At 43.3% G+C, this 13,696-nt stretch overlaps 1 protein-coding gene across 1 annotated transcript; it reads left to right on the forward strand.

Annotated features, from left to right (window-relative positions):
• The first annotated feature begins 586 nt into the window (after nucleotides 1-586).
• LOC126548435 (uncharacterized) lies at nucleotides 587-12,288 on the forward strand. Its single transcript, XM_050196583.3, has 5 exons — nucleotides 587-779; nucleotides 8,919-8,980; nucleotides 9,122-9,211; nucleotides 11,179-11,205; nucleotides 12,118-12,288. The coding sequence occupies exons 1-5, from the start codon at nucleotides 701-703 to the stop codon at nucleotides 12,175-12,177; spliced, it is 318 nt and encodes a 105-aa protein (XP_050052540.1). The 5' UTR covers nucleotides 587-700; the 3' UTR covers nucleotides 12,178-12,288.
• The last annotated feature ends 1,408 nt before the right edge of the window (nucleotides 12,289-13,696 follow it).

Consider the following 13,696-nt stretch of genomic DNA (forward strand, 5'->3'; position numbering starts at 1 on the left):
GTAAAGAGCATAAGAAAATATCGATGGCGCAGTAGGAAAATGAGAAGTATGATGTGCATTTGCTGCGGCAAGCGGGACGTGCTAACTCGATGGGAGGAAGTTTTCCATTCCGAGCGTGATCAGCGAACGTAACGTGGAAAGAGCGTCCGTGGTGCGTAATGCTGGCGTGCTATAATGCGCTTGACCGTAATCTCGGCATCGTCCAAGCGTGCGCGATCAGATTAAGATCGAGCGCAACTAAAATAAAAAAAGAAGAAAACGCGGGATAGGCAGAACGAACTGGCCGAGCAAAGGGCGTGATGCGTATCATCGTTGCGTAGAAGCTTCCTGTTACATGACCCTGGCTCTCCTCTTGTCCTACTCAACAAGCCGCCCCTCTCCATTTTTATCTTTAGTCTTTATTTTGATAGTTTTTGTTACATAATATTTTTACTAAGGTATGAAAGGTGGCTAGTGCAGAACGGGCGCAAAACTTGAGAAGCAAAAGGAAAGAAAGGGTTACCAGTTTCAGGGTTGACTCAGCGTTTCAAGCCCCGACAAGGACACGTGCAAGAGAGCGCTTGCATATATATAACCGGGCTCGCCGGTTATTATTGAACCTAGCTCCCCGTCGCAGTTGGTCCGCTGAATCTTCGGGCACTTCCACACTTCCTTTGAGTCTGCCTTCTTTCTTTTTCTTAGCGCTTTTAGGTTATTCGAGATGAAAGTGCTCCTCGTCTGCGGACTCCTCCTGGCTGGAGCCTTCCTCGCTGAGGCTGCCGGTGGTAGGGAGCTGTGCGGTAAGCAACCTTATTACCCTTAGTCTAGATTATATTACCATGACCGAGTTTTTTAGCGTGACCCATTAAAAGTTATGGCAATGTACTTCATGTTGAAGAGAATTTCCTCGCAACAAAGCCAAAGTCAACTGAAAGCCCGGTGACATGTACACTCCGAGCGCTTAGGCTTCAGCAGGCCGGTTTCTCCGCTTGTCATTTCTGTCTACCGTTGAGGATTCATGTCAAAGCGCTCCAAGGCAATCTATGTCAAGCTATTTTTATATAAAATGCCTTAACTTACGTTTGTGCAAGCCGCGGCTCTGGGCTCGTGCGCATAAACGGAGCAAATATGCTCTTCGTACGTGCGCACATGTTCCGGTTGTTCGCCATTCTGGTCACGTTTCTCTAACAGGGCACATTTCTGATCGTTTGTATTTTCTGACATATGTTTACGCCTTTTAAACAAAACTTGTTGCGCCGAAGCTGGATCGTTACTTCAAGCGCTGCTACCGCTGCAACTTTCTGTTGCAAGCTTTCCCATAATTACTTTCAGGCACTGCCCACAAGAAAGCAGACAGATATCTTAAATGTGGGCCATGCATAACAATATCTTTATGTCCTTATAAAACGAATTGCGGCGCTAAAGACAACGAATCCATGGTGCTAGATTACTTGAAATTAGTGATAATGTGCACTATGGGCGTCAACGGGCTTGGCTTGGCGCGACAACGCAATAAAACGTTCGTGGTAATATTAATGGCGCGATAACGAAAGTCGTTCCCGGTGTGTGTAGTGCTGACAAATGGTTTTTTTTCATAATTATTCTGTATGTTATTGTTTTCCAATTGCCGTGAGCACGCTCACATTTTTTTTCATGCCATATAAGAACTGTGGAGGTTTCATCGGGGCAAACATGCATTCGTAAATCATTTTTGCCAGATGCGAAAGCCATGCCCGAGATAATTTTGTCTTGTTTCGGGATATACCTCGCCCTTTGGGCAAGCAATGTCCTGTTGAAACAGTATTTCTCAGTTCCAAACTTGACTGCTCGAAATTTTTTACTTGAACATGTCGCTTTCTCGTGCTTCAGCGCCTAGCAACGAAAAGTGACTTACAAATAAAAGCTTAGCATTGACTTTCCTATATCTTCTGGGTGCCTAAGAAGTGAAGTTGATTGTTTTGTACTTTTCTTCATAATAAACAACGTTAGCGATAACATTGTTTATTAGGGTGCTGCTAAACAACATCCTAAAACAACATAAAGCTGAGCAAGTTTGCAGAATTTAATTGAATTCTGGGGCTTTACGTGCCAAAATGACGATTGGATTATGAGGTACTCTGTAGTGGTGGACTCGGGATATATTTTTACCACCAAGGAATTTTTCACGCGCCCCCAACCTTCCTTGCATTATAACGTTTCACTCGCTTTTGCGTATTTGCTCATGCCTTTGAGGCTCTGTATAACAATTTCTTGACTCATTCGCTCGTAGTGTTGGGAAAGAGGTATCTCAAGTTAGAAAATAAACTATACACAAAAGAAAGCGCCCTGCACCTGTTCTTGCGTTAATCTAAAAGCGCAGTAGCCGATCAGTATTGCAGCGATGAAACAAGGACAAGGACTTCTTATGTACGCTAACTCAGGGTCACTGCTCGCTTCGGCGTTTGATGAAGCCTGTGATTTCCGGTAGCTCTCCTCTTATCCTTAATAGTGCACTCGCGAAGGATGCATTTTGCTGGTGTGTTATTGAAGATGGCATGTCAGACATTGGCTCAATAGTGCAGTCACTAATTTAACTTATGTAATCCAGCTTCATCGTGTTTTCGATCACCAAATCGGGATATGTATAATTTTTTTTGTCCTCACTATTACTATTGTGAATTTCGGGTGCGTTTGAAGGATTCCTTTTCTACTCAGATAAGTGCGAAGCTGTGTAGTTAATGCCACCGCATGGCAGTGCTCATTGGCGCCACTTTCTGCTCTTTCTTTGCAGTGTTTATTTATTTATTTATTTATTTATTTACACTGAAAACCTACATCCCCTTAGAGCATTATAGTAGGGGGATTAACAATACAACCGAAATGCCAAGAAAAGGCCAAGAAAAACGCACCATCAAAATGAAAACACGACGACTAAAGGTACAATAGGAACACAAACGCCAGGCGTGAGAAAAATGCAGGATACATGACACAGCAGGGTTACAAGGTACTACAGGGTAACGTTGAACTAAGTACAGGCTTCCGCCCAGTTTTACACCGTACTATCAATTTCGTGTAAAAAGTTAGGCACACATAATGTCTCATCAGACAGCGCATTGAATTGGTGATTTAAAATTAAAGAAAGTTTCTAAGTTTGCGGGCTAAAACCACCATACGGTTATGAGGCACGCCAAAGCGGGGGGGACTCCAGATTAATTTGGCCACCTGGGGTTCCTTAACGTGCACCCCGCGCATGAGCACGGGTGTTTTTTTTTTTTTTGTCATTTCGAGCCCATCGAAACGCGACCCCTGGGCTTAGCTGTGCAACGCGAAGGCCACTACGCCAACACGGCAGGCCATTCCATTCGTGAATTGTGATTAAAAAAAAAACAAAAAAACTTGAGAACATTAATGCGACACTTTTATCCTCTCACTTCTCACTATTGTTTCTTCGCTAAGATACGAATTATGGAGGGAGAACAAACTTATATTTATCCATACCACCAGTGCGATTATTCTAAATGTTGTAAAAGAGAGTTTTACTCCTAATGACGAGAAAAACGTTTTCCAGGCAGTCTGCCCTGAAAGAACTTCTGAAGAACAAGTTGTATTTACCGCTTACAAACCTTGTCGTGCGTTTCTGGAATCCTTCCAATGCATCCATTTAATATTGCTGTGATGGCATCCCAGGCAACACACGAAGATTCGACAATCGGCCTTATATTGGTAAAATAAATAGTATCTTTCAGGACGCTAGGGGGCGTTCTTCAAGTTTCTTTGAAAGAAGTATAGTAAGCAGCAGGCATTTTCAGTAATCGCATCTGTGTGAAAAGCCCAATTTAGGATGGGCGCGGAAACAATACCCAAGTATTTTACCCTGCCAACGTTTGCTACTAGTTTGCTATTCAGGCAGTAGGATCAATTAAGTATTTGCCTCTTCTTTGTCAACTGAATGTGGTAACATTTCTCAGTGTTTAAGTACATTGCTCACGTGTCACACCACCTACAAATCTTATCAATATCTGCCTGCAGAGTAGTCATGTAAGTAGTCATGTAAGTCATTTATGAATAGCAAAAACAATGAGGGTCACTGCACAGAACCCTCTGGCACTCTACACAATTCATCCGCAGATGTTGACAATTCACCATTCGGAACGGCAGGTTTGCTGGCGCACGCTCAAATTAACGCTAATGCATCTAAGAAGATAACCAGGTATTCCTAGGGAAGACACTTTGTACAGGAGACCGTTGTGTGATACGACGTCAACAGCATCCAGCTGCTCACCCTTGTCAAAACTCAAGGAGGTATCATGAATAAACTTGGTAAATAGCGTCATGCAGGATAAACCGGAACGGAAGCCATGCTCGGAAGCGTCAAAAAGTTATTCTAGCAAATGATTAATTCAATTTGAGTGTATCCCATCATCCACTGTTTTAAAGGACACAGAAGTCAAGAACAGAGGTCTATAGTTGCACTTTTTATCGTGGTCATTTGCAACGAAGCTGCATATAGCTACCCTCCGGCGGTGGTCGATGTCCGTCCGTCTACGCGTCACCTTGACAGTAAAAAAGTTTTGTCTCTAGTTTCTCGCGAATGCTCTGTAGCTCTCAATCGAATGTAAAACTTAATCTCAATCTAATGTAATCTAACCGAAATTGGAGACGACTGTACCATTACGCCCAGTTTCATTTAGTCGTCGTAATTGGTTCACAGCGAAGTTGTAAACGTTACAGAATTACGTACTTTTTACCATTTTCAATGTACCGCAATACTTCCTTCGGGTTCGGAACTATTTTCTCGGCTGACGCGGGCAGGTACTCACGCTTTGCTAGCTTTAGGTCGGCCCGGAATATTGAGCACAAAACTTTCAATTTAGCATTCAAGTTCGGGTTCTTTCAGTTCCTCAATGCTTTATATATTTGAGATTTCTTTTTTACGGATTTTCGAAGTACTTTGTTCATTGAAGCTTTTTTGGCAATATTTCTCGATGACGTAGTTTTTTAAGGAATAAATTTATTAATCAGAGAAAGGAAATATTTCCTAAAAACATTTCGAATTCTTTCTTTGTCAAAGTGAGCACTATTGGAACATAATTACCCCATTTTTAGAAAAGAAAGTCTGGCAGGCACATCATAGCGAATTCGACTCTCTTGCATATGACAATAGCTGACACCTACACGTGGTCACTTATGCCTGGTATTGGTGTCGTAGATTCCACTAAAGCGTTCCTGTTGAGAACTGCTTAAATGATTGGGTCATGGGGTTTCATGTGCCAGAACCACGACACGATTATGAGGCGCGCGCTAGTGGGGGGCTCTGGATTAATTTGGACCGCCTGGGGTTCTTTAACGTGCACTGAAATCTAAGCACATCGGTGTTTTCGCATTCCGCCCCCATCGAAATGCATCCACCGCAGCCGGGATTTGATCCCGCGACCTCGTGGTTAGCAGCCCAACACCATAGCCACTAAGCAACCACGGCGGGTCACAACTGCTTATAAGAATGCATTTGAATCCTACGTGGCATCAATAAAAAACGCGGAGTCTGTCTTCGTCTAATGTTCTTTCGTCTATGTTGAAGACTAACCCTAAGAAATTCTAGAGTGTAATTAAACCTATGCGTGACGTGTGTGTAGCTTTAGAAGACTCGACCAAATCCCGTATCCCCGTTGAACAACGCGCTGCTACCCTTACCGACATATTTATGCGTAGTGCTTCCATCGCTTGGAATAATTGCCTACCTACTACTCAGCACTAGGATTACGTATAGAGCTATGCCTCCAGTGATTGTTGCTACTCCTGGCGTTGCGAAACTCATCGAATCAATTAAACAGCACTCCTAAGTAATTGCTGTAGAAAGCACATAATATTCACGAATATTAACTTTCTATAATGTAACGCATTTTAAAGCATGAAATGCTTTTAGCTCCCGTTGTCGGCGACCTTCAAGCGACCTTGAGCTAACAGCCAGAGCGATTATGCTGGCAAGTTGCGAGGACAAAACGAGATGATCCGAGCCACCAGCCAAAAATTAAGAAAATGCAGTCACTGGCCCTAAACCCTTTGTACAGGACCGCATTACATGCGATAGTTACTGCGCAAACAAGTTACACAAAATATTCCTTCCGAGTTCTTCCTAATGTTTGTTCACAATATCGCTCACGCTGTAACTTCTAGTACGTTGATGTTTTAATTGTCATTCCCGCTAGCGACGTTCAAAAGGCAGATACAGGGCACCATATACTTCATTGTCATCCTGTGCCGCTGGGCGCTCTTTTGAACGCCAGCGGTCCATGAGTTCAGCGGCGCGGGTTTTGAGTCTCTTCGAGAGAAGACGCCACGCTGCGTCGAGCCTCTTTCAGGCGCTTCTACCCGCCGCGGTGGCTTAGCGGTTGTGGTGTTGCGCTGCTAGGCACGAGGTCGCGAGACCGAATCGCCGGCCGCGGCGGCCGCATTTCGATGGGACGAAATGAAAAAACGCCCATGTCCCGTGTAATAAAGGCACGTTAAAGATGCCCCGGTGGTCAAAATTAATCTAGAATCCCCCACTATACTATGTGCCTCATAATCCAATCGGGGTTTTGGCACGTAAAATCCAAGAATTCAATTCATGCTCCTTCTAGCTGGGCAGTCAGCCGGTTTTCTTCTTGCTGAGCAGCGTTCATATAGACCAGTGTGCGGTATGGCACGGTGTGGTGTGGTAAGATGTATAGTGTGGTTGGGTGTGCCATTGTGAACATGCACTACACCCATTTTAAGATTGTGGCTAGTATCATCTCCAACCAATCCCTTTCACCGGTTGCAATTTCATGCTTAAGTCTACGCTCCATTAGGGGAGATCAAATTTTTTTTTTTGCATCAGTACAGCTTGGATTTAGGAACAACTGTGAAACACATCTTCTCCTGTAAAACACAGCTTGCAATATTTACGCTCAAACTGCATTGTATCCTTGATCGTTCGCCACCAGCAGATTGCATTTTTCTTTTAGAGTTCGCAAAACCACTTCTTATAGTGTGCCATAATCTCTTGCGCTTTTAAAACTAAATCAACTGAACGTTAATAGAAATGTCTTGATGTGTATTGAATGTTTCCTTACTAATGGCATGCATTTTGTTACTGCAAATAGCTATAACTCGCCGCTAAGTGATGTAACTTCCAGTGTGCCACAAGGGTCGGTGCCGGGGCCTATTTTGTTTCTCATTTACATTAACCATCTACCTTCCTCCCTGTTCTCTAACATTCACCTTTTTGTCGAGAATTGTGCTCTCTCGCTCGAAATATATGCTTCTGATGACGCTATCCACCTTCAGTCTGACCTTAATACTATAGCTAACTGGTGAAAAGACTGGTTAGTGGAACTTAACGTTAACAATTGCACAGTGATGCGCGTACCACGAACAACAAATAGCCCACATAAATATCACTTAAGAAACTTGAGAAAATGGCGTCTCTGGCCAATAATGTTTCCCTAGCGCTTGTCGACTCATATAAATGCATAGGTGTACACATCGCCACAAACTTAGCCTGGACGATCCATACCCACTACGTAATTAACAATGCTTTCTTTAACCTCCCTTATGCCTCTGTAACTACTACTTATTTATAAAGCACTAGTATGTCCCAAGTTGGAGTATACAAGCGCTGTGTGAGATTCTACTCAGGAGAAACTAAATTGGTGCATTAGAACTTGTTCAGAATAAGTCAGTTTGTTTTATTTTGGGCGATTATAATGGAGCCGCAAGTATATCTGCTACGAAAACTAACCTGACGCTCGCACCACTATTATCTCGTCGTAAAATCTCGCGTTTAACTATTTTTTACAGGCTTTACCTTCATTCGACTTTACGCGACGTACTAATTTGCCAACCACAGTACCCATTTCCTCTAATTGATCATCGTTATAAAGTTGGTCTTGAATCATGTCACACTACATCTTTTTTTCGTGCTTTTTGCCTCGTTCATCCGCTGACTGGAACCACTTTCCCGAAGAAGTCGTATTTATACATGATGACCAGCAGTTTGGAACAGCTCTCGCTAATGTTGCATAATCAGCTGTGTTAATTTTTGTACATAATATAACAACCTGCTCACATGTATATAACATGAATTTATTATGACCGCTTATTTAGTACAGTATTGTGAAGCACTAGCTAAAATTGTATAATCGGAAGCCTCTAACTTTTTTTCTGACGCACTGTGCTTTTGTTCATGTATTTTCGTTTGTTTCTGTAATGCAATGCCCTCTGTAATGCCTTTGGCTGCTAAGAGTATATGAAATAAATAAATAATAAATCCAGAATGTTGCCTCCTGTAGCAGTATTCCTTAGCAGAGTGTGGGTGTAGGCCAGTTGGTGATTCATGGTTTTGGGAAGTTACTGCAAGCAAAATACGAGACTTGAAGAAAGGGACCGCTTCGTGTTGTCCCTTTTCTACAAGTCTCGTGTTTTGCTTGCGGTAAATTCCCAAAATCAGTATTCCTTGTTGGAAAGTCCACGAACTGAAGAAAGGTTGAATGTCCTTATTAGCTCATATAGACAAGAGTGTTATGCGGATTGGGTAACCTTAACTGAACGTCTATTGTGCCATAAGAGGTCAGGTAAATTGAAGTTTCATCCAAGCGAAAATGATCTCAGATGATAGAGCAGACAGTTTTGTTGACAAACTGGGTAATGGATAAATGCGATTTCCACTGGGCGGTTCATAATAAGAAGCAACCAATATATTGTTGTCATTAGGGATTAGCAGTCTGTACCATGAAGTATCGACGTAGCGAAGTGAGACGCTTTGTAATCTGTTTTGTACAAGATTCAGCACTCCTTCGTCATGCAAATACTTTCCGTGTCATGGGACGAATATGACGCGGACGCCCAGGAATCTCAGTTATACGCGTACACCAGGGGCGAATGCCATAAATTGGACGACATGCCTAGGCGGCGCGCACATAATTTTCTTTCTTTTGCAGGGAAGAGCAATGAAGAAATCAAGGCAGTCCTAAAGTGCATGGGAGAGCACGTTCCCACTGAGGTACCAATCAACAATTCATTAAATAATTAAGCTATTACGGATATAATCATCGAAAGATGAGTAGATCACTGCAGATTATTGAACCTTCTCTTAGCGGTTATAGCCAGAGTGCCTTATTAAAAGTGATGACTTTTCTTTCAGCTCAGAGGCAAGGCTGCAGGAATCATCAGCAGCAAGGGAGACAACCTGGCCGAGCTTGTTAAGAAGCAGTGCGACGCCGACATTGACTTCGTGAGTGCAGGCACTCGAGATTTTCGGCTGTAAAAATTGGTTCTGGTTGAGTAACGTAGCAATGCAGGGGAAAAAATATGTGATTACTCCTTTGGTACTCCGATTAGTCCGAAATGAATAAAAAATATATTTACGGGCGCATAGCAACGTTTTATAAGCATTTAGTGAAAGTTTAAAATATGTCTGAGTGCTGAACGCTTTACAGATAGAAAGAGTCATCCTGCAGATATTTCTCCACAGAAGGCACCTGAACTGGTCCACAAGTTTCATAATACTAAAGACAGTGTCGATAAAAAAAAAATCTAGAGGAAGTATTCTGTAAGTGAACAGCCTGATAGGATTAGGTAAAAAATTGTTGCGCATCTGCCAAGCTCGACGTTCAGCCTCTTAGTGCAACCTCATCGTAGCTGTGGGGTTGAATATTAAACCTTCCATTTAAGATATTCGCAAGAAGAATAGGAAGTTTGAAATGCGAAGTGCAAAGCGATGTCGTATGACCGCGGTATTGTATTTTTACCTCGTTATTACAACCTTCCGTTTTTTACCACATTGTGCAATAGCAGAAAATACACCAATATGTGCAAAGCTACAACTTGCTAGGGAAGCTATGGTCCCATCTCCTTTGCACGCCCATTTCGTGAGCCTTGATCACGATACTGACTAAACAGTAGTGATTGCGCTACACGTGAACCAGTTGCCAGCAAAAATTGAGTGTTGGTAGTGCACTAAAGGCTGTAAGGCTGCCAGTCTAGTAGAGATAGTGTGGTATGCAAAATCACAAGAAATGCTTAAGTGAAATTGGTGTGATTTCCTGGTTAATCAGGCCATTTCTGTTTGTTCGTATGACAATCAAGTGGTGTGAAAAGGAGAAGGACGAAAGTGGCAAGCGTTTCCGATGCCTTCAACTAAATAAACATGAAGATGTTCGGATCTGGTTTCTTTTTCTACTTTTTTCCAAGTACTTTCTTTTCCTCGCGAAGAAAATAAAGCACGTGCTCAAAGAGTTAAGGTCAGCGAATACTCTTCAGTTTCTCCCTTCGAGAGAGTGGTCAGGTAGCCAGCATGCAAGTAATTTACTTCAATTACCCTGTTCGCTCTCACTTAACGAGGCTCCATAAAAGCGGTTGAAGGGATTTGTCATGCCCTTTCACAGCGATGATGATAGTAATATTTTGGCACTGTTGCTAATACGTTACCACAAGAAGGCATGGCTGAGTTGCAACCACAGAAAAAAATAATAGACACATGCAAACGGACACAAACAGAGCGCCAAAAAAAAAGCCTGCACCATGAGTAACTCCTTAGTTTGGTTTCGCAGTACTTTACTCGTGTCGAGTCTCTTTTTAGAACGCTGCACTCGAGTCATGAATAAGCACAAGCTCCTCACGCTTTCGGTTTCATTGATTATTAAACATTAGTTTTCGAGGGCTACCAACTCAAGTTCCAAGGGCAGTTCTCCCACTGATAACACTGTGGCACTGTTTTAGGCCTCCAAGAGGTTATAGTTTTATCAATCCATCAAGTTAAGGCTTTTATGGCTACCTAAAATGCGAGTATATATTAGGTGACATGCCCACTCTTTGCATTTAAATGGTTCTGTTGTTCTTCTAAAATGGGGTATTGAGAAGTCCGGATTTCTTTTCCATATGTGTCGCTGTAAATATTGTCAATGATAAGTAAATGAATAAAGTTATGCAGCATGTCCACTTGTTGAGTTTCGTTTCCAGACCACGTGAAAGAGAAAAAGCTCTTCTCGAAGGTGTGCCGTTTCGACGTTATCATAAGGGGCGTTTCAACGTGGTGTGAAATATCTACATAGCAATGGCAGAACATAGGACAACGTTTGAAACGTGATGGTCGGTTGACTTTTGTTTTCAGTTGGTGTGTAGCGGTGCGACAACAAATATCATGCTTGAAGGTATACATCGAACTCATACAAATTAATTTGTACTTTTTTCTTAATGTAGGTCGAGTTGCTGGAAACGGTGTTCTCAGTAAGTACTCTTAAATTTCGTAACTTTCGTTGCTTAAAACTAATTTTGCACTGCGTCGAAGCAGAAACTTCAGTAGTCGCATCTTTTACTGTAACTTTCATGCATAAATATCAGAGTGCTCCTAGTAATTCTACATTAGTATAGTTACCTCAATATCTAAGATGACATAGTAACTCATCACGTCTGCACACACTTCCACATGAAGAAAAAAGAAAAAAAATGTTATGCAATGAAAGCACTGTTCTCAAATAGTGTCACTTGGTAAAGAAAAACAGAATGGCTTCATCGAGGAAACGAACAGCTTGTTCTACCACGTTGCTTATATCGGGCAAAGCAAATGTACTGTTTTATGCTATTATTATTACATGCCAAAATACACAGTGTAGTCGAATAACTTTCGAATGACTTTGCTGATTAAAAACGTCATCATGTCTTTCGGCATTATTTCCACCAGCAAATGGCCTACAATCCTTGTGAAGCCATGTATAGTCTTCACGATGATAAGTTGGACCGTAATACCCAAACAATAGGTAGCGGCTGCTTGAAACGAAACTTTGCGCTTAAATTTGTTCTACTTATCGTGGAAGCCGCGACAAGCATGCCCTGTTTGAGACGTTCCAGTCATTACGATGGATAGACCCCCCTCCCTCTTTCTTTTAGTATATAAGTTAACGAGTCTTAGGTAATTAAAAGTAGAAAGAGAATAGCTGATAAAGTCCGGACAACGACAATAATGTTAACGTCAAAATGAAATAAAGCCCGGCTACTAACGTAGGCAGCGAGGATTTCGGGCTCGCAGTCTGTAAATATTTTAATAGTATGATCCAAACAAGCAACACGCGGAACCTACAGGATATAAATTTAGTAGGTGTTACTAGGGGTTTTTAAGCGAGCATGATTTATTATTTCTAGGGTGACGAGGCGGAAGCCATCAAGAAGGCCTACAGGGAATGCAAGCCGAGCCGAAGATGATGTGATTCTGAGAAGTCGAGAGTCGTGCAATGCTCCGCTTCTGAAGTCACCAAGCATGTTTTTCTACACGCTGGAAATGTCATACCAAAATAAAGATTTTCCACATTTGAATTTTCTTTTTAAACGGGAAAGAATACCTTATGTCTCGCCAAGTTCCATATATAGTGCACGGGAGATAACATCGTCCCTGCGCGCCGTATGCTGTATGCGCGAGTGAAAGCGCGTGGCAGTGAGCCGACGATGGCGGTTCAATCTCGCCCACGCAAGGGAGAAAAGCGGGAAGGAAGCGCGCCGCCTTTCTTCGCGCTCTGGGCTTCCGGGGGAAGGGGGGGGGGGCGGCGTTTTATTACGGCAGCAAATGCGTATTCCGCGGCCTCGCGCGCCCTATATTGAAAGAGATTTGCGTTGAGGTCAGAGTCTAGGCGCTTCGACGGCTCATGCCTTTGTGCGTGCTGCGGTCTAGCCGTTCAGTTTGCGTTGAAGCAATAGACAACACGAAACTCACTTCGCTCGCTGCTGCGCGGCAGAGTCTAGGTGCGCCGACGACTCATACCTTTGTGCGTGCTGCCTTTCGCCACGAGACAACCCCCGCACCTCTATAACGCACACCCAACTGCCAGAGAATAGTCAACCTAGCGCGCCTCCGCCTACCCTCCTGCTTCGCGACGCTTCACCCCCTGTCTCCTTCGCGGCTTCGCTAAACGCCACCTAGTCTTTCCTCTAGGTGGCGTTGCTTTCCCGGGCTTTCAGCGTCCTCCTTCGTACTTTCCCCGGCGCGCGATTCTCTTCTCCACCTGCAGGCGCCTTCCTCCTCCGGCTCTCGCTTTCTTCACGGCTTCAAACAGCGCATCGCTGATTTCACTAGCGAGCCATGTACGCTTGTACGTAAAATATTTTAAAAAGAAGTTGCAAGATAAAATTATAAAACCTACGGGGTTCGGTTGTCAGAGGTGTGACGACCGAACAGCGCAGGTATTAAGATTGTACCCTGCACCGTGTTTTTTAAATGTTATTTTTCCCGTTGAACAGCTTGGCTAACGTTCCCTTGGACGACCTATATATCGAAGAGATAAAAACGTAACTACCAGAAAAGTCGTCGACTGTAGTAAGGGAGTAAGAATTGAGCACGAGCTCTTACCGCCTATGAAAATCTTCCAAAGCGCTTCTAGGAAAGAAAGAGAGAGAAATGTATTGTAAGAGAAAACCTCAGAGGTCGCTCGCCTTCCAAAAGAGGTGTGCAAATGAGCAAGCCTGAGCCGTTCAGGTTGTCAAGGCGCAGCTACCGGACGCTGGTTGTGGGACGGAGGTGACGAATGCACTACATGCTTTCATCCCTTTCATCGACGATGTGGTGGCAAAAAGCCATATTTTCTGAGCCACCGCGGGCGGTCGCGCCAAGAAGCGGAGGTACTCGGTGTTCTTGGCAAAGCTGAACCACTTCGCATTTGCACAGATTAACACTGCCTACTATTTTCTTACTTTTCACTCATCAAACAACTTTCGCAAGAAATGACACTTT

The sequence above is a fragment of the Dermacentor andersoni genome, chromosome 1 (assembly GCF_023375885.2).
Source record: "Dermacentor andersoni chromosome 1, qqDerAnde1_hic_scaffold, whole genome shotgun sequence".
In the NCBI taxonomy this organism is placed as follows: domain Eukaryota; kingdom Metazoa; phylum Arthropoda; class Arachnida; order Ixodida; family Ixodidae; genus Dermacentor; species Dermacentor andersoni.

What these genes read in the sequence shown, in the direction of transcription:
- LOC126548435 (XM_050196583.3), top strand. Translation starts at nt 701, where the DNA reads ATGAAAGTGCTCCTCGTCTGCGGACTCCTCCTGGCTGGAGCCTTCCTC. An exon ending in GCGACGCCGACATTGACTTC is followed by an intron (nt 9,212 to 11,178) that starts GTGAGTGCAGGC and finishes TTCTTAATGTAG; the next exon opens with GTCGAGTTGCTGGAAACGGT. An exon ending in TGCTGGAAACGGTGTTCTCA is followed by an intron (nt 11,206 to 12,117) that starts GTAAGTACTCTT and finishes TATTATTTCTAG; the next exon opens with GGTGACGAGGCGGAAGCCAT.